Source organism: Eulemur rufifrons, chromosome 6 (genome assembly GCF_041146395.1).
Source record: "Eulemur rufifrons isolate Redbay chromosome 6, OSU_ERuf_1, whole genome shotgun sequence".
Lineage (NCBI taxonomy): Eukaryota > Metazoa > Chordata > Mammalia > Primates > Lemuridae > Eulemur > Eulemur rufifrons.
Window position 1 is genome coordinate 60,841,115 of NC_090988.1, and position 24,487 is coordinate 60,865,601.

The following is a 24,487-nucleotide window of genomic DNA, read 5'->3' on the forward strand; positions in this document are numbered from 1 at the left end:
CCGGCCTAAATACCTTTCTTTATATTTGAGATTTTCTAAAAAATAAAAATGTGTTTCCTTTGTCACCAGAGAAAGATGCTGTTTTTTACAATGTCTTTAATGATATTCTGGAAAAAAATCTAAGTCCTTCATTAGCTGGTTCATACACCTTCTGCCACTCCCTATGTCCCTTGCATCCTTTCATATCTGTACCTCTCTCTGCACAAGCAGCTATCTCTGCCTCGAACATTATCCCCATTTACCTTTCCCTGGCTAATTCCTACCCATCCTTCATAACCATACATGGGTACCACTTCCTCCAGAAAGTCTTTTTATACCACAACCCACAACCCTGCTCTCTCTATACCCACGGTTCCAAATCCTGGGTTTAATATCCCTTCTATATGCATATTTAGGCCTCAGTATACACATAAAGCATTTATCACAGTAATTTCAATAATTAAAGTCTCCCTCTTTCCTTGAGAAAAAGAAACATATTTTATTTGTTTTCTTATCTCCAGCACCTAACATAGTACCTGACACATCATAGGAGATCAAAAAATGTTTGTTGTGCAAATGATTCCAAAGTTATATTATTTCTATTGTATCGTTTTGCCTCTCTAGAGTTGTATAGGAGTTAAAAAAGCAAATTCCTAAAATAACAGATTCCCAATTAGTAGGAGTATTCAAAGTGAAACAGATTGCTACCATTCTTCTTCCTTCAGTCAATCATTTAGTCATCAAAAATTTACTTAGCACCTCATACATACCTGGCATTGAGAATCCAAGGATGAGCAACAAAAAAGGGGATTCTTCTCTCATGATACTTTGAGGTGGAGAGAGGAGAGGAGATATTGATTGAACATTCAAAGCTACTAAACAAACAATAGTGAAGTGTCTCTGAAGAAATACATTTTGAATAGAACATACAACAAAAGATATTTTGATGTTTGGAAAGACCAGAGATGCTGAACTAGAAGTGAGATAGGTCATTTGAAGACAGCAGTTTTCGATCATTTTTTCTGGCTGCCACATACATGGACATATCCAAAGTAATGCATTCTTTCCACAACAAGCTAAATAACTCTATTAATGAACAGAGCACGAAGCCTCATAGTGGTTGCCAGGTATACTGCCTCTTCTTACAAAACAAGCCAAAGCAGTTTGTTAAGATTTATGAAGCCAAGAACGTCAAGAGAAACCAGTCTTAATTTCCTGGCCACAAATGATTAGTCCAGGGATGACTGGATGAAGCCTGCCCTATAAGGACTTTCCATGTTGGATGACGTGGCAGAGACTGCTGCTGTTCACCCAGTATTTATTTTTCCCTTTTTCCCCTACTAGGAGATTTTATTGTAGATGGCAATGTGCCCAGCTCAAACACACACTAAATTTTTCTGCCTCCCTTGTAGTCAGGTATCAGTTCTGGCCAAAGAGATACAAGTGGAAGTCACTGCGTATACTTTCAGGAAAACTCTTTTTAAAAGGAGGAAGGCTCAGTTGCCTTTTAAGCCCTCTCCCCCTTTTCCCTTTCTGCGTAGAATGAGAACATGAAGCTAAGGGTCACATCTTATAAAGGGAGAAGTAGAAAGTCAAGCAGATCCTATCTTTGATGATATCAGTTATTAAATACTATACGAGCCCCAATTACCTACTTCTAGTCTTTTTTTTTTTAAAGCAGGGAAGAAAAACACATCCCCCCACCTCATTTAAGCCACTATAGTTTGTGCATTTTGTTATATGCAGTTGAATATAAGCCTAGTGGATGCTGATGATACGTAGTGGAACTAATTGAAACCTCTGTCCTTGGGGCAATAGAGTAATACAATTCACTATGATAAATATAGCCAAGAGTGAAAAGATACACCCTAATGCTGAGCACCCAAAGCAGAGTTTCTGTTGTGTCCTTGAAATAAGAACTCAGGGTTTAAAGTTGTCCGAGCAAGTCTCCTTGCAATTGGACAGAGCAGCAACTAAAATACTAAAATGCCATTGCTTTCTCTTCCATTCAAAAAACAACATTAGAATGCAGTTGAGTGAGAACAACATTATTTTAGAGATACTCTTAAATATACTTTTTAAAAAACAAAGCAGTCACAAATTTTGGTAGTTGCATTACAAGAACAAAATTACCAGCTCCCTGTCCCCCTCCAAATTCTTACACCCTTACCTGGCATGCAGTTAAATAGACAATCTCTATTTCAAACATTGTAAACGCTCATTAAACTTTTACAATGAATGGGCAGAAATGGATATGCATAGTTTATTTAAATAGTGATGGAGGGAAATCAGAGAGAAGAAATATCCAAGACTATATAATTTCCACAGATCCAAGAATAACTAGGGGCAGTCCTATTTATATTTGGGCTTCCTCCAGTCTGATAGCTTTCCTCAGAATGTCCCTTTCATCTATACATTTCCAAAAAAACACCAGCTTTTGTAGCTGAGTCTTTTAAAGCTAGTTTTAGTTCCTCTGAAAAAGAAAACTGCTTCCTATAATGTTTCATGAAAACACTAGGGAACGCAAAAGGGTATGGGTGACCATACAATATGTAGGATAGTCCAAAGGACCACATAAATTCACTGAAGGACAAAGTTAATGTCATTAAGTAAGGTCTAGTAGGAAAAAAATGAAAGCTGAAATCAGAAATTTGAATTTAAACAAAAACACAGTATCCAGATGAGGGTGAAAAAAAGTGGGATATAAATATTTTTAATATGGTGCTTTAAAATAAAGAGTTGTAATTACAATAAAAAAATTTTTCAAAGATCTACTCTATCTCTAACTTCCTAAAAGATACAATAAGACAAACAAGATTTAATGATTTAAACTGCACAACTACTTTTCTACACCTTGGTTCTACAAATTGGAGAGGACAGATAAAGAAAGCAAATGAAGTTTCCCAGAATTGGTCCAAATGAAATAAATCCTTTTTATATCACTAGGTTTTATACTGAAATCACAGCATTATTTTGGAAAACATACCCTAATAATAAATACAATAGTAACAACAGCTAACACTTATATTATGCTTACTATGTACCAGAAAGTATTTTAAGCATTTTATAATTCATTTGATACTCATAATGATTCTGTTATCATTTATGAGGTATCATTATGATGTAGATACTATTTTTATCCCTATTAAACTAATCAAAAGAGACACAGAGCCTTTAAATAATCTGTCCAAGGTCGTAGAGTTACTAAGTGGAGAAGCCAGAACTAATACTCTAGAAGATTGGTTCTAGAGTCCGTGATCTTAACCACCTTACCATATTGTCTTTTCTAGGTGTTAAAACTTAAGTTCATTTAGAGAGTCAAACAGGGTAAAGTTGAAATTATTTCTATCTTCTCACTATTGTCAAGGTACTGCTTCTCCCGTAGTCACCCAAATTTGAATCTGTGAGACAACTTTTGTTCCCTCAGTGCATTCCATATTCAATTATTCACCACCTAAATCCTGTCAATTAAACACTCCATTTCCACTCCTATAGTCACCATCCCGGCTATTCTGTGGCCAAAAACTACATCAGCTTTTCTAGAAGCTAACAGCTCATGCCAATCTTATTAATAAAACATCTAGGTCTTTTTCACATAAACTGTAGGTCTCTTACATCATAGTTTTATGGGACATAATTACAACAAAATATTTTACATTTCCCTATAAAAGTTAGCTATATTAATTTTAGTCCATCATTCTAACCTATATATTAACTTCCCCTTCCAGATATAATAAACCAAACACAAATTCAATAAGCATAACTTTAAAGTAAACTAAAAAGAAATCAATCACACTTCCTATTCAAATTAAATGCAGAGCCTTTAAGATTTTAGCACTAGGAACAGAATCTATAAGAAAAGAAAGTAGCTGAATCAAGTGACCTTTTAACACTTAGATTATACTTTGGGGTGGGGTGCCCTTAGTTCAATTACCAAAATCATAACTTATACAACCCTCAAGGGAGCACAGTCCTTCCTTTAATCCATCTTGGTTTCACTGAGTATCACTGAGACACATGGAGATTTTAAAAAGACTTTACCAAATAGGGACAACCAAACAGAAACAGAGGCCAACAAGCTTAAAAACAGTCCACAGTATACAATATATCACACTACTCTCAAACCTGTTTCACTCCATGCAACACAGAGAATGTTATCTACATAGCACACCATGGCAAATCACAAGACTGTTCACAGTTACAGATCCCTATATCTCAACACGCTTACGGCATAGCCAAGTGCCTGAGAACTTCACTTAGCAAATTCCACACTAAACAACCTCAATTTATTTGCTCTCAGCATTCACAAATCCTAATCTCTTCCAAACCAGAGAGTCATCCAAAGCTTTGGAACACCTCTGAAGTTCCCTCATATAGATTCCTTGCTTCCAGTTCCCTTTGTGCCAGGAAGTAGAAAGTGCTATCTTCTGCTCTTTCTCTTGAAAAGCAGAAAGAAAGAAACATGGCTAATTCTGACCTATATCTTAGTCCCTCCTATTTTATTTCTGTTTTTAATCTGGAAGAAATGCCTCTTCCAGTGTTTGGTAACTAACTGTATGAATGACTTTAGTTTTTAGGTGAGCTCTTGCCTCCACAGACAAGGAACAATTACCAGAATCAAAGGGCAAGTGATCTGAGATTATAGAATATATATTGCTCTTGGTATTTGACATATGCCACAGATATTAATCCAGTGTTATATGTATTGGATCAACTTTACATTATCCAGTGCCTTGCCATGTTTTCATATCCTTGCAGCACTGCAGCTCGTACCCCGTGATTGCCAGAGTAGTAGCAAAAGCTCGTGGTTCCACTAGCAATAGCTGGCACTAGTTTCGAGTCTCCAAATATGACCCTTGTAAAACTACCCAAAAATAACGTCCAAAGATTTGCCAGAGTTGGAATTTCTTTTTGAAAGGCAGAAGACAACTTAATTAAGATCCTAAAAGTACACTGCCATAGTATAACATCCAGCACTGCACAGGACCAAATACTCATTTTAGTCACTTCAACGAGACACAGTGTCTAAAATCTCACCCTTAGTATAATGTACTTAAATGGGATGGAAAGATTCCACATTCTGTCCTGCATAAGTTCTAGAAAATCAAATTTTATTAGGTTAAGAGTTCTATATTTATAATTTAATAACACATGAAAACATTTTAGGATCTCCAACTATTGAAAAGAGAATTTGAGTATGTATGTATTTTAATACAAATTTAGCAAATAGGCTTTTGAGAGGAAAAAGACCTAATAGTATTTTCAAGTACAGAAACTACAACTGGACTTTTAGCATAGGTCAAGTTAATGCTCTTATAAACTGATGGAAAAGAACAAGACCCTTGAAGATAATGTGTATAAATCAAGGTGAGTATACACACAAAAGAAAGTTCACCATCACTATAAAAACTATACAAGATTGAGTTGATGAGGGCACAGGCCACATCAGTATCATTTACCACTATATTCCCAGCACCCAACACATTGACTAGTACATAATAGGCACTAAGAAAATACTTGAGGTTGAATGAATCATCAAGTATTTAAAGTAAACTAAAACTAGATGATCACTTTGCAAGGGTATTGTATATAAACTGATTTAATCACTCAAAGGAAGGCTGGAATTTGACCAGGAAAATCTTTAAGGTTTCTTCCAAACCCCAAGACTCCAAAACATTTTCATTATTACCCCAGTGAAGATTTTAAATGAGAGTCACACTCTATTACAGGAAGGACTATCAGGGACGTGTCAATCAATAACCACAGGATGCATTATAACCTACCAGTCAGCCTTTTTACACAAATATTTGTCAAGCAGGAAAAAAAAAGAAAAAGGACTGAAAGAGAGTTACTAAACATTAGTGATCTTATAGGACAAATTAACTTTATATGTTCTGTATTTATACACTAAAAAATTATGTTAGTCTAAAAATGACTAGGTCTATGAACTGTATTAAAAGAATAAATCTAAAATGCTATAATATGTATACTAATAATTAGGAAAAAAATCCTTGGTATAAAAACTACATCAAATCATTTTTTTTCCTTAAAAGCCCCAAACTGAAAAGTCCAGTACCAGTTAAGCAATTGTTTACATACAGGATTAGTTTAGAAATACATAGGATTTTTATACTTGTATTTAACTTGTTTTAATGATAAACAGCAAAGATCTGATTCTATATTTCCCTACTCTTTCCTCTGTCCTTGTATGAAATACAAATATATTTGAAAATTTTGTATCATATACAAATGGGTCACATGTTAAATATATAATGGCTAATTTAAGCCAAGAAATTAATGTCCATCATTTATAAGCTTCATATAACAATGTACTTCATATGAAAGACATTTTCTTTAGTAATTTGGTAAGATTAAATGTCTATAGTTATAATTTGCTTGGTAATACAAGAATATGCAAAATGCTGAAAGGTATTTAACCTATCTCATTTGCTTTCCTTAGATTCTGCTTGGCAAACAACAGGGAACTGGTTGCCTTGGTTACTTACAAACTAATAGGCCACCGTTCCACCTATCACTACTTTATTATTTTTATAGTACTTATCACTTATGATATAATTTACTTATTTATTATGGTTAGTGCCCATCTCTGCTCACTAGAAATTTAAGTCCTAAGAAGAAAGGGATTTTATCTGGATCACAACACCCATCTCAGTGCTTGGCACTTGATAAGCACCAAATAAAAATTTGTTAAATGATGAACTGGCATAAAATCATTGCTAAATATTCAAAATGACTATAAATTTTATAGCAAAATTCCGGACAAATGAGAAAACTACCAAAAATATTGTTGTTTTTCCCTAAGAACTTGCAAATCAGTTCTTTGATGAATTTAAAAAAAAAAAAAATCACCAGTGATCTGTATCTAAGTCATTAGTTTCTAGACTCCACCCTTACCCCCTTTTACATGTTCAGGAAACAACTATTTACTTTTAGTAATATCAGCATATGATTCCACTGAAAGGTGTCACTGTCACCAGCAGGCAAGAGGCTGTTCTATGAGATGAAATTATAGACACCTAGGTAGAACATTAGTTATCCAAGTACATATTCTTGTGAAATTGAAATGTATTGTCCAGAAATTTTAAAGAGGCCACAATCAGTCAAAAAGAATCTCCAGTTGATGGAATGAGTAGAAGATATTACTTATCAGCAGGGAGCCTTCCCATATCTCTTCTCAGGACTTGTCTCGTCTCCTCCTCCACTTCTCTGAACTGTCAGATAGTAAAATATTTAAAACCAGAATCCAGGGTTCTACCTCATCTTGTTTATCAGAGCTCAAGAAGTCTTAGGAAAAGCAGTCACTACCTGAAGAAAAAGCCTAGTGAAGCTCAAACAATGGAAACCACAATTAATTCAAAAATTGATAGCATTTCTCACCTAAGTTTTACAGCATTTAATTCCTCTTTCCAAAGTAATCAAGCAGGGTGTTCAGTGGAGGGGAAAGGGATGGGCAAAAACCTACCTAACAGGTACAATGAACACTATTTGAGTGATGGGCACACTTACAATCCTGACTCAAGCATAACAAAAGTGATCCATGTAACCAAAAACATTTGTACCCCTGTAATATTTTGAAATTCTAAAAAAATGTGTTATATATACACTATGGAATATTATTTGGCTACTTAAAAAAAATTAACTATATAGTACTGTACTTTCTTTTGGAGAGTACTTAACTGGAAAAAAATATTGAAGATCTTACTACCTTTAATGCAATCTTCTTTCAGTTTGTTATGAAGCCAATAGTAAAATCTTTTTCATTAGAACACTGTGGTTGTCATAATCAAAGGTATTCCTGAGTCCAAAGAATACTAGAGGTATTCTTGTAAATATGGTCTATCTTTGAGAGAATTAAAGCTGCGAACTCCTTAAGCACCAAGGATTTGTGTCATTAGACCCTTCTGATTTTAATGTTAAAACGCTTCTCTATAAGTGTCTTTCTTATGTCATTTAAACCTTCCTACTTAGAATCTAAGGCTATCTTATTAATTTTTTTAAGTATAAGAAAAAAACTTTAAAAAAATCAGCTTGACCCATTTAATACAGTTAGCAGAGTAATTTTATTTCAGTTTTAGAAAAGCTTCAGCAAAGAGTCAAAAGACCAGGCTTTCGTTATCATCCCAGTAAGTAGTTGTATGACACTGGGCAACCTATTAAATTTGTCTAGATTTCAAATTCTAATTTTTAGAATGAATGGAGATGAATTTCAACATTTAAGAAACAAATTTAACTTACCTAAAACTGTCATTTTTCTCTTTAGCCTTCCAAACCTTGACTATACAAATTTTCCCAATTTTTGAATGTTCTTTCTAAATTTCCACATACACATTAGACTCTAGATAATTTTGGGCCCAACTAAAAGTATCTTTAAACTAGCCAGAATTAACTATTTTAAAAAAATAAACTTACTAAGGACTGTTTATGATTAATTTACGAAATAGTGACCCTATTTTTAACTTTTATTATATTTTAAAACAGGTAAAAAATCATTCCTACCATCCCCCTTCATGGACACATTTCAGTGCAATGCAGTAATAAACTGTCACTGAACATTAAGTACAAATTACACAGAAATACTTCCAATTAAGATACATGTGTATAATTCCAAGGCATTTCTTAAAAGTTTAGTGATGATAATAATTTGCAATTAGAATAGACACAGCCACATCAATGACAAATTTATAACTGATTAATAAACTTTTAGTTCTCAAAGACAAAAAACTTTTCTTCAATAAATATGTCACCTTAGTAACTCTCTCACCCCCAAATTTTGTATATTGGTGATATCAGTGACTTTTTAGAGACACATAAGTACCACTAGGGGCCACCAAATACTTCATTTTTTTAAATTGACATATTTGCAAGCTATTCTGGCTAGCTTAAAGGTACCTTAAGTTAGGCCAAGTTAAAAGCAGAGGATGATGCATGGTAATAGCCATAACTGGGAATGTTCCACATGAATCCTCAAAGAAAAATACAAACTCAAGCAAAAAGATATGAGCATATTTCTTACAGTAAATAGGATGTGTGGATCAACAAAGAACTTTATTAGACCAAGAATTGGGGGAGGGTGGTAGGCAGTATAAAAATATTATTCCTCATATACCTTTGAAAATAGATTACAAGACCTAGAGAGAAGATGCTCTAATAGCTGTTGCCCTTTATAAGCAAATTATATCTCTATATATAATTATATATAATGTACATAATAAAATTTATATAAATATAAACATATACAGATACATAAAATCCCAGAGTTCAGTATTCTTCCCTCCATATCACAAAGTCATTCACATATGATAATGTTCTTTGTATGTAAAGTGCCTACCATCTACAGTAATCAAAACTTCAATAAAGAAGCCTTATTGTCAAAGTCACCCCACATTTTAGAATATACCCAAAATTCTGGCTTAAAGAAGAAAACTTGGCATCAAGGCGGAATAGATAACACCTAGGAAAACTTTGCTGCCTTCCTAGGTGAAACCACTGGTAGAGTATCCCACATCCCCTCATTTCTGCCAGTGTCCTTCTCCTCACTAAAGGTAAACAGCAAAAAATAGAAGATCCAAGTAGCATACAGAGATTCTGTAGATCCAAGGGAAACTGAAACAAAATGGAGCTTCTTGCTATCTCACTATCCATGTTTTTTACATGGTGACATGCTATGTTGCAAGGGTTTTCAGGTACCCCAGAGAAGCTTTATTCAGTCATACTTTTGGCAGTCCATCTAAAAAATCTTGGCATAAGTAAAGTTTTCTTTTAAAAGCTCTATAGTTTTAGCTTTCCCATTTAGTCTATGATTGACTTCAAGCTAATTTGTATGTGTGGTGTGATTAAACGATAAGGCTAATTTTTTTCCAAATGGATAGTCAGTTGTTCTAGCATGGTTTTTGCTAATCTTTTCCACAAATGAATTACCTTAGTAATATTGTCAAAAAACACTTTACAAAGTCAGGCATAGAAAGATAAATACCACATGGCCTCACTCATGTAGGAGCTTAAACAAAAACTGAACTCAAAGAAATAGAGAATATTAATAGAATTGTGATTATTAGAGGCTGGGAAGGGCTGGGGAAGAGAAGGAAAGGAACAGGTTGGTTAACAGATACAAAGTTACAGCTGAATGGGAGAAACAAGTTCTAGTATTCTGTAACATTGTAAGGCGAATATGGTAGACAATAATTTAGTGTGTATTTTCAAAAAGCTAGAAGATTTTGAATGTTCGCAACACAAAGAAATGATAAATGTTTGAGGTGATAGATAGGCTAATTATCCTGATTTGAGCATTACACTTTGTATATATGTATCAAAATATCACTCTGCATTCCATAAATATGTACAATTATTAATATTATGCATCCACTAAAAAGGAAAAAACAAAATAAACAAATAAATACATGCTTTTCTTTCAGTAAAGGAGAACATTTCAGGAAAAAAAAATCAATTTATCATATATGTATGGGTTTCCTTGTAGAGCAGTGGTGGGGAATCTGCAGCCTTAAGGCCACATGTGGCCTTCTAGGTCCTTAAGCGCGGCCTTTTGACTGAATCCAAATTTTACAGAACAAATCCTTTTATTTTTATTAACACATTTTTATGTTATTTTTAAAATGAACATATTTAAAATACCAAAGAATAAAATAAGTTTCAATTAAATAATCCTCCCAGGTTGACAGGCACAATTATAACATCAGTAAGCCACAAGGGCTAAATTGATGGCTGCTATGCTCATGATTTAGTTCCAACTTCTCCTGGCTGACCTGGTGCCACTACTGCATGAGGCTGATTGGCTAGAGTTTATGGGGGTCGAGGATGACAGCCTGTTATCAGCTTTTGACAACAGTGCACAGTGTTTCTATTTGAAGTGGAATTTGTGAATGGTTGCACAGATTGACAGTATTTTTTAATTCTGTCTGCTTAATAGCCCATGATGTCAAAGAAGACCAAGAGAACGCTCAAGGAAAAAAACAGATTTTTTAATGAGGATTGCGAATTGCAATACTGTTTCTTCTAAAGATGATTTGCTTGCTTTATGATACTGCAATATGAACATTAAAGAAATTCAATGCTCATCAGCATTATAAAACTCATAAGAACCACAAATATTTTAAATTAGAGGGAAAGGCATGTATGGTTGTATTGCACAAATTAAAAGATGAAAAGCAAAAGCAAAAATAATTCTTTCAAGCAGCAATAAGACCTGGTAATAATGCCACTGAAGCAACTTATAAAGTAGCTCATATACTCAGGGGAAAAAGAGAACCATTCAGTGATGCAGAAACTGTGAAAGAATGCATTGTTGAAGCTGTAAGATACTTAGACCTCAAAAATGTTTCAAAGTATAAACAACTGCCTCTTAAGTGATTGGCAGCATGAATTAGCCTCCAACTTAAGAGAACAACTTCATGCAATGCTTTAAAAGGTAAATATATATATAATTCAATCTCTTTAGATGAATCAACTGATACTACTGACTCAGCACAGGTTTTACACTTCATTCAGATTGTAAGAGAAGATTTTCTTTGCTATGAAGAGTTACTCAGCTCCGGCACTCTTGTGAACAGAATGCAAGGAGTAGATATCTTCAACAACTTTCAAGATAAATGTCATGAGGTTGGACTGAATTTGGTAAATTTACTGAGTGTATGTGCAGATGGTGCACCTTCCATGACAGGAAAACACGAAGGGTTTATTGCACAGATTTAAAAAGTATTAACAGATCCAGATGGTCTCATTTATTTTCATTGTATCTTGCACCAGCAAAATCTCTGTGCTAAAGCTACTATTTTAAGAGACACTTTGCAACAAGTTATAAGTATTGTTAACTATCGTAACATGCTAAAGTTGAACAGTGAGACATTCTGTGGGGATTTGCAGTATCATTCTAAAGTGCATTAGCTATGGCAGGGACAGTTTTAGCCAAAATTTTGTCTCTGGGAGAATAGATAAATTTTATGAAGAATAGAATGATCAATGTGAATTATTCAAAGAACATTTCAATAGGAATGCAGCATTTCTGTGTGATAGCATGTCAAATCAAAATGACTTGAATATTTCTTTGCAAGGTAAAACTAAGGCTATATATGATGTATGGCAAAAAATCCAAACATTTTGAAATAAGCTATCTTTTTTCAAACACTTCTTCTTCAAAAGGAAACTTTGGATGAACATTTTCCCCAGTTATCAAAGGTCACTGATGAGCAGGACATTACATGCAAATCATATGAAGAATATGCACCTGTTATAGACCTATTAATTGGAGATACAATGAAAGATTCACTAACTTTGAAAATCATGACATCATATTCAAATTAGCATTCCAGCCTCACCCAGTTGACATCACCAAGGCACCTAAAGAACTACACGTGGAATTGATTGAGCTCTCAGTAGATGACATTTTAAAGTCAGTATTTGATGCTAAGAAAGATCCAATTGAAATATGGAAAAATGCAGAATACTCACGCATTTGGCAACATGCCGCAAAAATGCTCTCTTGTTTTTCAAACACTTATTGCTGCAAATCTACACTGTCCTACCTAACCCAAATCAAGATGCCCTTAAGGTCACAAATGACTGATGTAGAGGATCATCTGAAACTGTGGACCTCTATGCTGCAACCAAATATTCAAATGCTTTCCAACAAAAAGACACAATACGTCATTAAAAGGTTTGTTAACTTTGAAATTAACAAATAGTTTTCATTTTCTGAAATTATTAAGTACATAGTAGTTAGATTTTTACAAAATAATGTACATTTTTAAGTATATACATTTTTAAGTATATAATTGAAGTGTCCTGAATGCAGCCTTATTTGCAGACAGCTAAATTAATGTAGCCTTCCAACATGAAAAGGTTCCCCACCCCTGTTCTAGACTTTTCCAGGGATCTATCCATATACTGCCTAAGCTAATACCATACTGTCTTGATTATTGAGCTTTATAGTATGTCTTGAAACCAGGCAATGTAAGTCCTCCAACTTTGCTCTTTTTTTCTCAAATTGTTTTTGGCTACTTGCTATATAATTATGTCTTAGAGATTTATTCATGTGTATACATAAAGCTCTATCTCATGCATTTTTAAAAATTAACTATAGTAAAATATACGTAACATAAAATTTACCATCTTAACCATTTTAAGTATATAGTTCAGTAGTGTTAAGTAACTGTGTGCTTGTGACTGGCTTATTTCCCTTAGCATAATGTCCTCAAGGGTGATCCTTGAGGTTGAACCTTGTTCAACTTGGCACATGTGGTAACCTATGTCAGAATTTCCTTCCTTTTTAAGGCTGACTAATATTCCACTGTATGTATATACCACATTTCATTAGTCAATTCATCCATCTATGGACACTTAGGTTGCTTCTACCTTTTGGCTACTGTGAACAATGCTGCTATGAACATGTGTTTACAAATATCTGTTTGACGCCCTGCTTTTAGTTCTTTTAGGTTTATACCCAGGGTGAAATTGCTGGATTATATGGTATTTGTATTTTCAACTTTTTTGAAGAAACTCCATACTGTTTTCCATACCTACTGTACCATTTTACATTCCCACCAACAGTGCACCAAGATTCCAATTTCTCCATATCCTTGCCAGCACTTGTTATTTTCTGTTTGTTTGGGGTTTTTTGATAGTAGCCATACTAATGGGTGTGAGGTAGTATCTTACTATAGTTTTGATTTACATTTCCCTAATGATTGGTGATGTTAGCATCTTTTCATGTGCTTGTTAGCCATTTGTATATCTTCTTCTATCTCATACTTCATAACAGTTGTATTATGTTCTGATGAATGGCTGTAGTGTCACTAATTCAACCAGTTCACTACTAATGGTCATTTAGGTAGTTTCCAATCTTCTGCATACTTACATATGCATGTATGAGGTTATTCATATATATACATATATATATAGGTAACCATACAAATCAGTTTGTTCAAGACAGCCCCAGTTTATGCATGTTTTTCATTCATTCCCTTTCACTCTCAAAAGCAATCTGATTTGAGTAACATATCATTATCCTATTTTCAGATTAAGTACAGGACAAATTGCTAGAAATGAAATTAGGCAAGAACTACCTTTGATTTAACCCTCCAGGCTACTTGTTACCAGAACTCACCCCACATTAGAAACCTAGTATTAGAAAAAGATACCAAAATATGGATTAGCTCTGCCTGAGCTAATACAATTAGGTTATACAATTAGGTTACAGAAATTGAAGAAAAGGATAGGCATAAGTGTGACTAAAATTCAAGTACAAAAGACAGGCAGAATAATGACACCACCACTTTCCAAAGAAAACAAAACACCGAAGAAACTGAAAACTGAATCTTACAGAGGAAACAATGGAAGATGAGAAGAACCTAGGGCTGAAATTAAGAAAAATTAAGAAAATATATAGCATGATGAAGACTGTTATATTTTCTGACACCAAATGTGTGGTTTATCCAACAATAACCAATTCTTTGACACCAACTGGGTGTCCAACAATTCAATTAAATTCTGACATGAACTTCCCACTGTTAACACAGATCCCATAGATCAAGGGCTTGCTCCCACTTCAAATGCCAGCCAAAAATGGGTACACACTCCTGCCCAGCTAACTACAAATTTGAGGACTCCCATGACCCTCCTTCACCTCAGTTTGATAATTTGCTAGAACAACTCACAGAACTCAGGAAAATACTTTACTTACATTTCCTGGTTTATTATAAAAAATATAACTAAGGAGCAGCCAAATGCATAGGGCAAGGTATGGCAGGGGCTGGAGATGGTGCAGAGCCCTCATGTCCTCTCCCAGGTACACCACCTTCACAGGACATTAATGTGTTCATCACCCTGGAAGCTCTCTGAACCCTGTCATCTGGGGGTTTTAATGGAGGTTTCATTAAGTAGGCATGACTGGCTAAATCACTGGCCACTGCTAACTGAATTCAGTCTCCAACCCCTTTTTGTTCCCCAATGGGGCTGAAAGTTCCAACCCTCCAAATGCCTGGTTGCTTCCTCTGGGGACCTGCCCCCATCCTGAAGCTATTTCGGGCCCATTAATCCATTGACCATCTCATTAGCAAATTCCAAAGGTTTTAGGATCTCTGTGCCAGGAATCGAGGACAATAAAGACCAAACATTTATGTTTTATAATACCACAAAGACTAAATTTTTTGACAAAAAATAAAGTGGTCAAGGAGAATCAAGATAAAGAAAAATACCTTTTAATTCAGCAAGAACAGTGTAGCAGAGGAAAGCTATTTGTTCACTAAATCTGTTTCCTTCTCCTAAGCACACACCTAGGCTTTATTTGCCAAACTCCCATTATAGCTAACTGGCTATGTGAATAACTTCTGATCAATGGAATATGGGTAGAAGTGATATATGCTGCCTCCAGAAATGTCCCATAAAACCCACTTTTACTATCCCCTATGCTTTCTCTTACTACTCTGCCAAATGAATGCTGATGCCCAAGATGACCCTGAGGACCACATTTTGAAAATGGCAAACCCCACTACCATCTACCCCACTGCCACTTACTAAGGACTAAACAAAGCATTTTTAAAGTTATGTTTGAGCTCATATGTTTGTTATCCACTCCCAGACTATAATAGTCTTTTTAAAGTAATAAAACCACTGCAGTGAATATGGGGGAATGTGAGAAGCATAACACCAAGACTATTTTCTCCCTCAGATATGTTGAGAGAAACTACTACCTCAAATGCACCCTCTCTAGACCTGCAGTCCCCAACCCCTACACCCAACCCCCAGGTCACAGGCTGGTACAAGTCCATGGCCTGTTAGCACAGCAGGAGGTGACTGGCAGGCCAGTGAGGCTTCATCTGTATTTACAGCCACACCCCACACCCCATTGCTCACATCACCACCTGAGGTCTGCCCCCGCCCCACCCCTCACCTCACCTCACCACCCCACCCCCACATGGAAAAACTGTTTTCCATGAAACTGGTCCCAGGTGCCGAAAAGGCTGGGGACCGCTGCTCTAGACTTCATCAGGTTCCCTGCCATGTGGTTTTATTACTTCAAAAAGACCATAGTCTGGGAGTGGGTAACAAAAATATGAACTCAAACCACCCCTTTCTAGATTAAACCCCATTTATATCCACTTGCTTTATTATAAACATAACTTTAAAAATCCCTTTTATCTGTCCTGGTATATTTTAAAAGCCATGTCTTCATATTTTAGCTACAAGCCTATGCAAAATCAAGTCCTTCCACATATCCTTTATACCAAGCTGTGGACCATCTTTGAAACCAACTTCATCACCTAGCACCCTTCCTCAGGACACAGGTTTCAGATGCTTTCTGTAGTATCTATCAATGGCATCTTTTTAAATTTTTTTATAGCTGTCTTCTTGTATTTCTAAAATCTCTCTGGCTGGCATATGATCTATCTTTATTCTAAATAATTACTTATACAGCTGGCTTTTTATATCCACATGCATAAACTTAAATTTTTACCTATTACACTTCATTTTCTTAAAGAGCCCATAACTCCTGCCTTTAAAAATCTTTGTGAACCCTGATTCTGTCATTAAATATGATCACTACCTCTCTCTTTCTCCTTTAAAGCATAGTCTTCTACAAAGACGGGATAAAGTTCTCTTCCATCCTTTCTACACTCAGCTCCCTAAGCAAACAGTGTTGATATCTCGGTCAGATGTATGGTTGCTATCCCATTTGTTGTGTTCATTGCATTCTGAACAGCTAAGAAAACTAGCCGGGCACGGTGGTGCACACCTATATTCCCAGCTACTAGGGAGGCTAAGGCAGGAGGATCGCCTGAGCCCAGGAATTGAGGTTGCAGTGAACTAAGATGATGCCACCACACTCTAGCCCGGGTGACAGAGCAAGACCCTGTCTCAAAAAAAAAAAAAAAAGAAAAAAAAGAAAGAAAAAGAAAAGAAAAAAGTAATTAATTAAGAAGTAAAGCATTATCACATGGTAGTAATATTCTCCGGGGGGGGGGGGGGGACGGAGGGGGGCGGGGGTAAACTCACAACTAATGGAGGCGGTGAGCATTGTAGAGGGGAAGGGCATGCCTCTAATCCTCGCTTGGGTGAGGCAAAGACATAAAATGTAACCAAAATGTCTGTACCCTCATGATATCCTGAAATTTAAAAAAAAAAAAAAGAAGTAAAGCATTAAATTGTACTTACACTTACTTCCCTGACCTCACACAGCATCCCATACTTTTCCTATGTTACAACTGCAGAATGTTGAATATAAGCTTTTTTTCTCTTCTGCCCAACCTAAACTTAGAGACTGAATTCATATAGCAAGTAGTTAAATTACTAGTATATAATTTAAATAACTAAACTAATTTCTTAAGAACCTTAAATTTAGAAATTCTAACTGAATGTTTCTCTTTCTCAAGCCATAAAATTTATTCATCACAGTACTTTAGTCTTCTAAGAAAAGGAGATAGTTCTATAAATGCCTTAATCCAGGTAGGCCCTAGTGAGGATTGTGGCATATTTTCTGAATTATAATATAAAAAGATGCATTGCTGAGACTGGGCATCTTAAAAAGGAGCTAAGGTCAAAACAATACTATTTTGTTGATGTTCATAACCTAGCCAATAAAAACATTTGTTCCCATAATCGGAAATAGATTGTTAACCATAGAATGCCTCTGAAAAACAATTTAATTTTCTTTGAAATACTGTCACTAAAATTAACTGCAACTTTATTTATATGACTGTCTGTGGTTTTCATGTATGTCTAAAAAGCACAAGAAAAAGATAAAAATATCCCAGAATTGGAAAAGTAGTCATTACATGTTTGGTTTAGCTTGCTTTCATATTTTTATTTTTAAAATCCATCCAAATTAAAGTCCACCATTTTGCAATAGAAGAAAAAGAAGGCAATTTCTTTATGTAAAAATGGAAAGAATAAATTCAACAACCTCTAAATTAAATTTGGAATTTGATTTATTAGTGAATGAATGCCTAAAATCCTTTTCCACAAGTTGTAAGGCTGAATACATTTATCTTTCATATGGAATTTAAATGCATCAAATATGTGCTGCCAGGGAAGGACAGGTGGCAATAGAAAATAATTTCAATATAATACTATGCTTTGGACCCACGTATGTCCTCAGATAAACAATAAAGTTGGTCTCTGTTCAATAATGCAGCATTCTCTTAACATTTCTCAGTCTTAGTTCTTCCAAATTATAGAACTCTGTTTTCAGATCCTGCATTTACACTAAAATGCAAATGCTAACCATAGCTCACAGCATCATTCCCAGAATGCTCTCAGATTTTGGCTGAATCTAAGAGTGAAAATACCTGGGTTTGAATCCTAGCTCTACTACATCCTAGCTGTTAAACCTCAGTGAAATTATTTAAATTTACTAAGCCTCTGTTTACTTATTTGTAAATTAATACACTACTACCGATCATCTCATTTATGAGTTCATCATAGTCTATCAATCCTGTATAGCTGCTAGATATTGACATTAAAGTTATATGCTAAAAGTTATTCCACCACCTCAAAAGGGGTAAGAGTTTTTTCCGATGAATCATCGGAAAAGAGTCACTACCACTCTGGAATCAATGAGCCCCTTAGGGGCTGAGCCAGATCACCTTCAATAAGACTAAAATTTTATTATGTCTATTTTTGGTCTTGAAGCCACAGAATTTACTCAAGATCACAAAGTACATCACAATTATTCAAGTTATTGCCGTCCATATAGAGAATATTTGCATATCTCCAATATATGCAAAAATAGCATAAGACAGTAAATAATAAAAAGACAATAATAATTAACAGTAATCTATTCTGTTTTATGTTTTCTGTTGGTAGATAAAAGATAAACAAATTTATTTTGTACTTGACAGAGCACAATAGACATTAAAGATTCAAAATTGCTATCAATTATGGAAAAAGGAAAAGGAAAAAGAAAATTTCCAATTTAATCCAACAGATCCCTGCGCAGGGGTGGGGAACCTGTGGCCTTGGGGTCACATGTGGCCTTCTGGATCCTTGAATGTGGCCTTCTGACTGAATCCAAATTTTACAGAATAAATCCTTTTTTTTTTTTTTTTTTTGAGACAAGAGTCTCGCTCTGTCACTCAGGCTAGAGTGCAGTGGCATCATCACAGCTCACTGCAGCCTCAAACTCCTGGGCTCATGCAATCCTCCTGCCTCAGCCTCTACAGGCAAGTGCCACCACGTCCAGCTAACTTTTCTATTTTTAGTAGATACGGGGTCTCGTTCTTGCTCAGGTTGTTCTCAAACTCCTGAGCTCAAGCAATGCCCCTGTCTCAGCCTTCCAGAGTGCTAGGATTACCGGCGTGAGCCAGAGCCATGGTGCCCAGGCAGAACAAATCCTTTTAATAAAGGGATTTGTTCTGTGAAGTTTGGATTTGGTCGAGGGGCTGCACTTGGGGATCTGGCCACAGGTTCCCCACCCCAATCAGCTACGAAGTCATCTAGGAAAATCTTAGGGAGGAAAAGTTCTATCTACCTCTTAGCACTTCCATTTCACTAATCCAGCAGCACATGACTCTACCTGTTATTAGAGAGACATTAACAGCACTTGAATATGGCAGTGTCTGTCATATAAAGAAAAAAATATCCATTTACTAAGTAGTAAAATCAATGTGTCTCTCCCTCACTACTGGAAAAACAAGAGCGGTATCGTAGTATTTATTTTCTTGACTTTCAAAACAGAAAAATTATCTTTTCTCACTCCTAGCCAAATAGCTATGCCAATCTCTCTCTTCCCCTGTTCATGTTATCAAATTGATGCAATTTATATACGCCCACAATTTGATGTGAAGGGAGGTAGGAACCCACAAAAAGTTCTAATAGGTCACCAGCACCAAAATTTTCCCCTCTCTTGTCATCTCTAAAAGGGACATTGAAACAGGGTTTAAAAGCTTTTACAGTACAAATGTCTGGTTATTCACATTGGAAGGCCAATTACCAATATTTGCAGGCATGTGGGGAAGAAGAGAAAGGAATGCAATGGGCTCTCCAAAAGGCCATTTTCCTTGGATGTTCACATTCCTTCCCCATTTTTAATGCCAAAATTCAAGATTTACCTCTCCGTGGGCCTACTGAACCCACAGCTTTCTTTCCACAGCTGAGTTATAACCATCCAAATGAAGCACTCAGCAATGTATCTTTTATTGTCAGTGAAACACAATTGGACAGTATTAGCAAACATGAGAAAATTCACAATTTTCAATGTCAGTTTTATTCCTAATAGATATTTCTAATCTATGCTAACAAGAGAATGAATAATTGTTCCTATGGGGGAGGGGGTGGTGAGACACGTCAAATAAACAGCAACAATATTAAATAAACAACCAGCTACCTAATTTATGGAAAACATTGTTCTAAGCATTTTTATGTGTATTTTTTTTTCCTTTTTACCTTTACCATAACTCTATGAAATTAGTATCACCATTACCCTCATTTTATAGATGAGGGTTCTGCTGCTCAAAGAAATTGAGTAACATGTCAAAAGTCATACCATGCATCTGGGATTTCAACCCAAGCATTCTGCTCCAAAGCCTGTACTCTTTAACTATCATATTATACCAAATGTTCTCTCTTCAAAAACTGCTTTGCAGAACACTGCTTTATGTGTGTATGCGTGTGCATAATCATAAACATGGTATAAACAGACATAGACACACACATTCCAGTATATTTGGAGAACCAAACTTTACAGTTATATTACGAAATACTTCAATGATCATCTTCCCAGTTCCTTATTTTATCACCATGGATCTGCCACCAGAAAGAATATCCTGGACAGCATAAATTATGTTCAATCATAAAATTCCTTTAAAATGGCTGAACAAAAAAAAAGGGGGGGGGCAGTTGAACTGCACTATTATTGTGTAAGGTAACCTTCAGACCTTTTAGCTAAAAAGAAAAGAATTCAGATTGGTGGTTTCAAGACCAAATTCAAACCATGACTGGTCATCATTAAACAAACCTTTAGTTTTTTTGTTTCTCTGTGTTTGTTTTGTTTTTACTAAAACAATAACCTGGAAAATTTCACAAAAAAATAAAACAAACGTGTATCAGTGAAGCTACTAGGCCAAGATTTTTACTAAAGAATCAGAGGAATTTTTCAGCTTCTTAGAGAGAAGTTTAAATGGGAAAAATACCCAGCAAAATAGACATTCCAGAATCAGTATGTTCAAAGGTTATTGTACATGGGGGGTCTAGGAAGGAAGAAAATTATTTCTGGTACTATAATATCTAACAATTGTATCACCAACTTATTTAACAGTAAATGTAACATAAATGTAAACGTAAATATAACAAAGACAAAAAATATCACTGTTAAAGTGCAATAACAATATCAACTTACCAACTCAATTCCCTGCGGAAAAGGTGTATCATCCCAGTCCTTCTGTGGAAATCTCTGGATTATTTTCCCCAGGCCTTCTCCTGACCCTGTTAATAAAATGAAAGTGAATCAGTTCTGAGATACTGAAAAATATAAATACTTATCATACTATCACTTATTTCAAAATGAATATTTGTTGAATAAACTATATATTGATTAAACATTTTCAAGTTGGTTTTTGTTGTTGTTGTTTTGTGTTTTGTTTTGTTTTTAGAGGCAGGGTCTTGCTTTGTTGCCCAAGCTGGATTGCAGTGGAGGGATCATAGCTCATTGTAACCTTGAACCTTGAACTCCCAGGTATTAATACAAGCGATCCTCCCACCTCAGCCTCCCAAAGAGTTGAGACCACAGGCATGCACCAACCACCATGGCTGGCTAACTTTTTTATTTTTTGTAGAGACAAGGTCTTGCTATGTTGCCCAGGCTGGTCTTGAACTCCTGGCTTCAAGTGATCCTCCCACCTCAGCCCACTAAAGTGCTGGGATTACAGGCGTGAGCAACTGCACCCAGCTTAAGTTTAAAAAACAAAAAGTATTCATCGTTCAAACATAATACATACAATCAGACCTCTGCATCCATGTGTTCTGTATCCATGGATTCAATCAACCATGGATTGAAAATATTCAGGAAAAAATTAAAAATAACTGTAACAATAAAAAAATAAAATTTTAAAATACAGTATAACTATTATTTATGTAACATTTACATTGTATTGGGCATTATAAGTAAACAGAAGGTGACTTAAAGTATACAAGAGGATGTGCATGGTTGTATGCAAATACTACGTCACTTCATATAAGGAACTTGAGTGGCCCCAGATTTTGGTACCTACAAGCATTCTGGAACCAATTCCTTGCAGATAGTGCAGGATGACTGCACTGAAATAACAGGCAATCTCTATTCTACAGACTCTTATAAGATTGACTGATACGTATGAGAAGCTAAGAAAACTAAACAGAGGGTCCGGGCACGGTGGCTCACGCCTGTAATCCTAGCACTCTGGGAGGCCAAGGCGGGTGGATCGTTTGAGCTCAAGAGTTCCAGACCAGCCTGAGCAAGAGTGAGACCCCGTCTCTACTAAAAATAGAAAGAAATTAGCTGAACAACTAAAAATATATATAGAGAAAAAATTAGCCAGACAAGCAGAAGGATTGCTTGAGCCCAGGAGTTTGAGGTTGCTGTGAGCTAGGCTGACGCCACGGCACTCTAGCCCAAGCAACAGAGTGAGACTCTGTTTCAAAAAAAAAAAAAAAAAAAAAATAGAAGAAAACTAAACAGAGGCATTGAAATCTCTACCACATCATGGGAGTAACTGCCTTTTCTTATTGGAAAGTAACCTCAGTCTCCCAAATAGAAATTTAAGAAGAGCTTTTCTTTCTGTGGAGTCAAAGTAATTTTAAGTGACAAATGAAATGGCACTGTTAGCACTAAGCCTCAGTTATGGGTTATATATACTGTTATGGGTTAAATAAAGATTTTTTTTAGGCTGGCCTGGAAACTTGACCATTGTTTAGGCAGGGATTCCCAACATCAGCACTACCGACATTTGGGGCTGGGTAATTCTTTGGGGGAGTGTGGGTTGCCCTGTGTATTGTAGGATGCTTAGCAGCATCCCTAGCCTCAACCCAGTAGATGCCAGTAATAACCCCCTAGCACTCCCCTACCACCACCAAGTTATTACAACCAAAAATGTCTCCAGATGTTGCCAAATGTCTCCTGGGTTGAAAACTACAGGTCTACATTACTTTTGTTATAAAATTATCTTGTAACACCAAAGAATGGATCAATTCATAATTGAACTTTGGGGATATAATCTGTGAATAGACTGGGGATGGAAAATACATGTTAGATCTAACCTGCTTTTGCTATACTTTTTAAACAGCTTCATGTCTTGTGTATTCTACATGTTATTCCAGCTCATTTGAAATGAAGGCAACAACATTCTGATTATTTGTATTATGGATCTAATGCACAGAAGCCTTAACAACTGATTCAATTTGTTAATATACTTTTTAAAAAAATCATCCACTATCATCTCTCAACCTCATTCCTGTGAATTCAACTTCTCCCTTGCCCCTCACCTATAGTGCAATCACTGTATGGCCAAATTTTTACCTTTAAAAGGTAAGTGGGAAGTTAAATTCACTTTACTGACCAACTCAGAACTATGTTCTAAAACTTAGGCCAGACCAAAATCCATTTGAAAAAGATAATAAAATATGCTCAATTGAAATTAATAATTGCTGCAGTACAATAGTTCCTTATCTCTCTCTCATTATAAGGGAATTAAGAATTTCATTAAGAGTAAATTTAACTAATTTTTTTTATCATAGGCACTCATTCTCCAAAACCTACCTCAAGCATCATCACTTCTGACAACCCAAGCACAGCTAATTCAAGAAATTGCTAGGTACTGAAGACATATACATGAAAAAGACATAGTCCTTTACCTAAAGGAACTCATAATCTATTTGAGGAAACAAACAAATGAACTGGTAATTTCAGTATGTCATGATAAATTCAACGATAGAAGAGAACCTAAATTAGCCTAGCAGAGAAGATCACAGAAAACTTTCTGAAAGAAATGACAGCAAGGTTGCTTTCTTTCAGTAACTATCTTTGTATCCACAAGCACCTAACATACTGAATTCCTGGTATATAGTCCATACTGAGTAAAAGGTTTACTTTAACAAATTCATTAATGTTGACAAAAATTATTTTAAGTTTATACTTCTCTTCTTTTTAAACAGAGATAAATTCATGTTATTATCCCACCACATTCAAACAGGTGTCCCTACATTGTTTATTCAGTTCTGAAAGCCATATTTAATGTATTTTAGGCTCTGGAAACATTTTGTCATATTAATTTTTACTAATTATAAAAGTAATTAATGTTAACTACAGAAAAAATTTAAATACATAAAAATATAAAGAAGAAATCATCCATAATCCTACACTTGGAGACAATTACTGTTAACATTTTGGACTATCCATTTTATCCTGGATTTTCTCTCATATATATGTATTTTTTCCTACAGAATTAATACCACATTAAACCTAGCTTTATACTGTTTTATTATTAATATTTTACAAAGGGCCTCTGAT

At 35.3% G+C, this 24,487-nt stretch overlaps 1 protein-coding gene across 4 annotated transcripts in view; it reads right to left on the minus strand.

Annotated features, from left to right (window-relative positions):
- Positions 1 to 24,487, minus strand: part of SBF2 (SET binding factor 2) — a 417,689-nt gene that overhangs the window by 298,402 nt on the left and 94,800 nt on the right. For 3 of the 4 annotated variants that reach the window (XM_069471157.1, XM_069471155.1, XM_069471158.1), the window contains exon 2: positions 21,344 to 21,429. In XM_069471157.1, the coding sequence (XP_069327258.1) occupies positions 21,344 to 21,429 (86 nt within the window). Of the gene's footprint in view, positions 1 to 21,343; positions 21,430 to 22,365; positions 22,433 to 24,487 lie in introns of all 4 variants that reach the window. The other variant, XM_069471156.1, reaches the window with a different exon arrangement.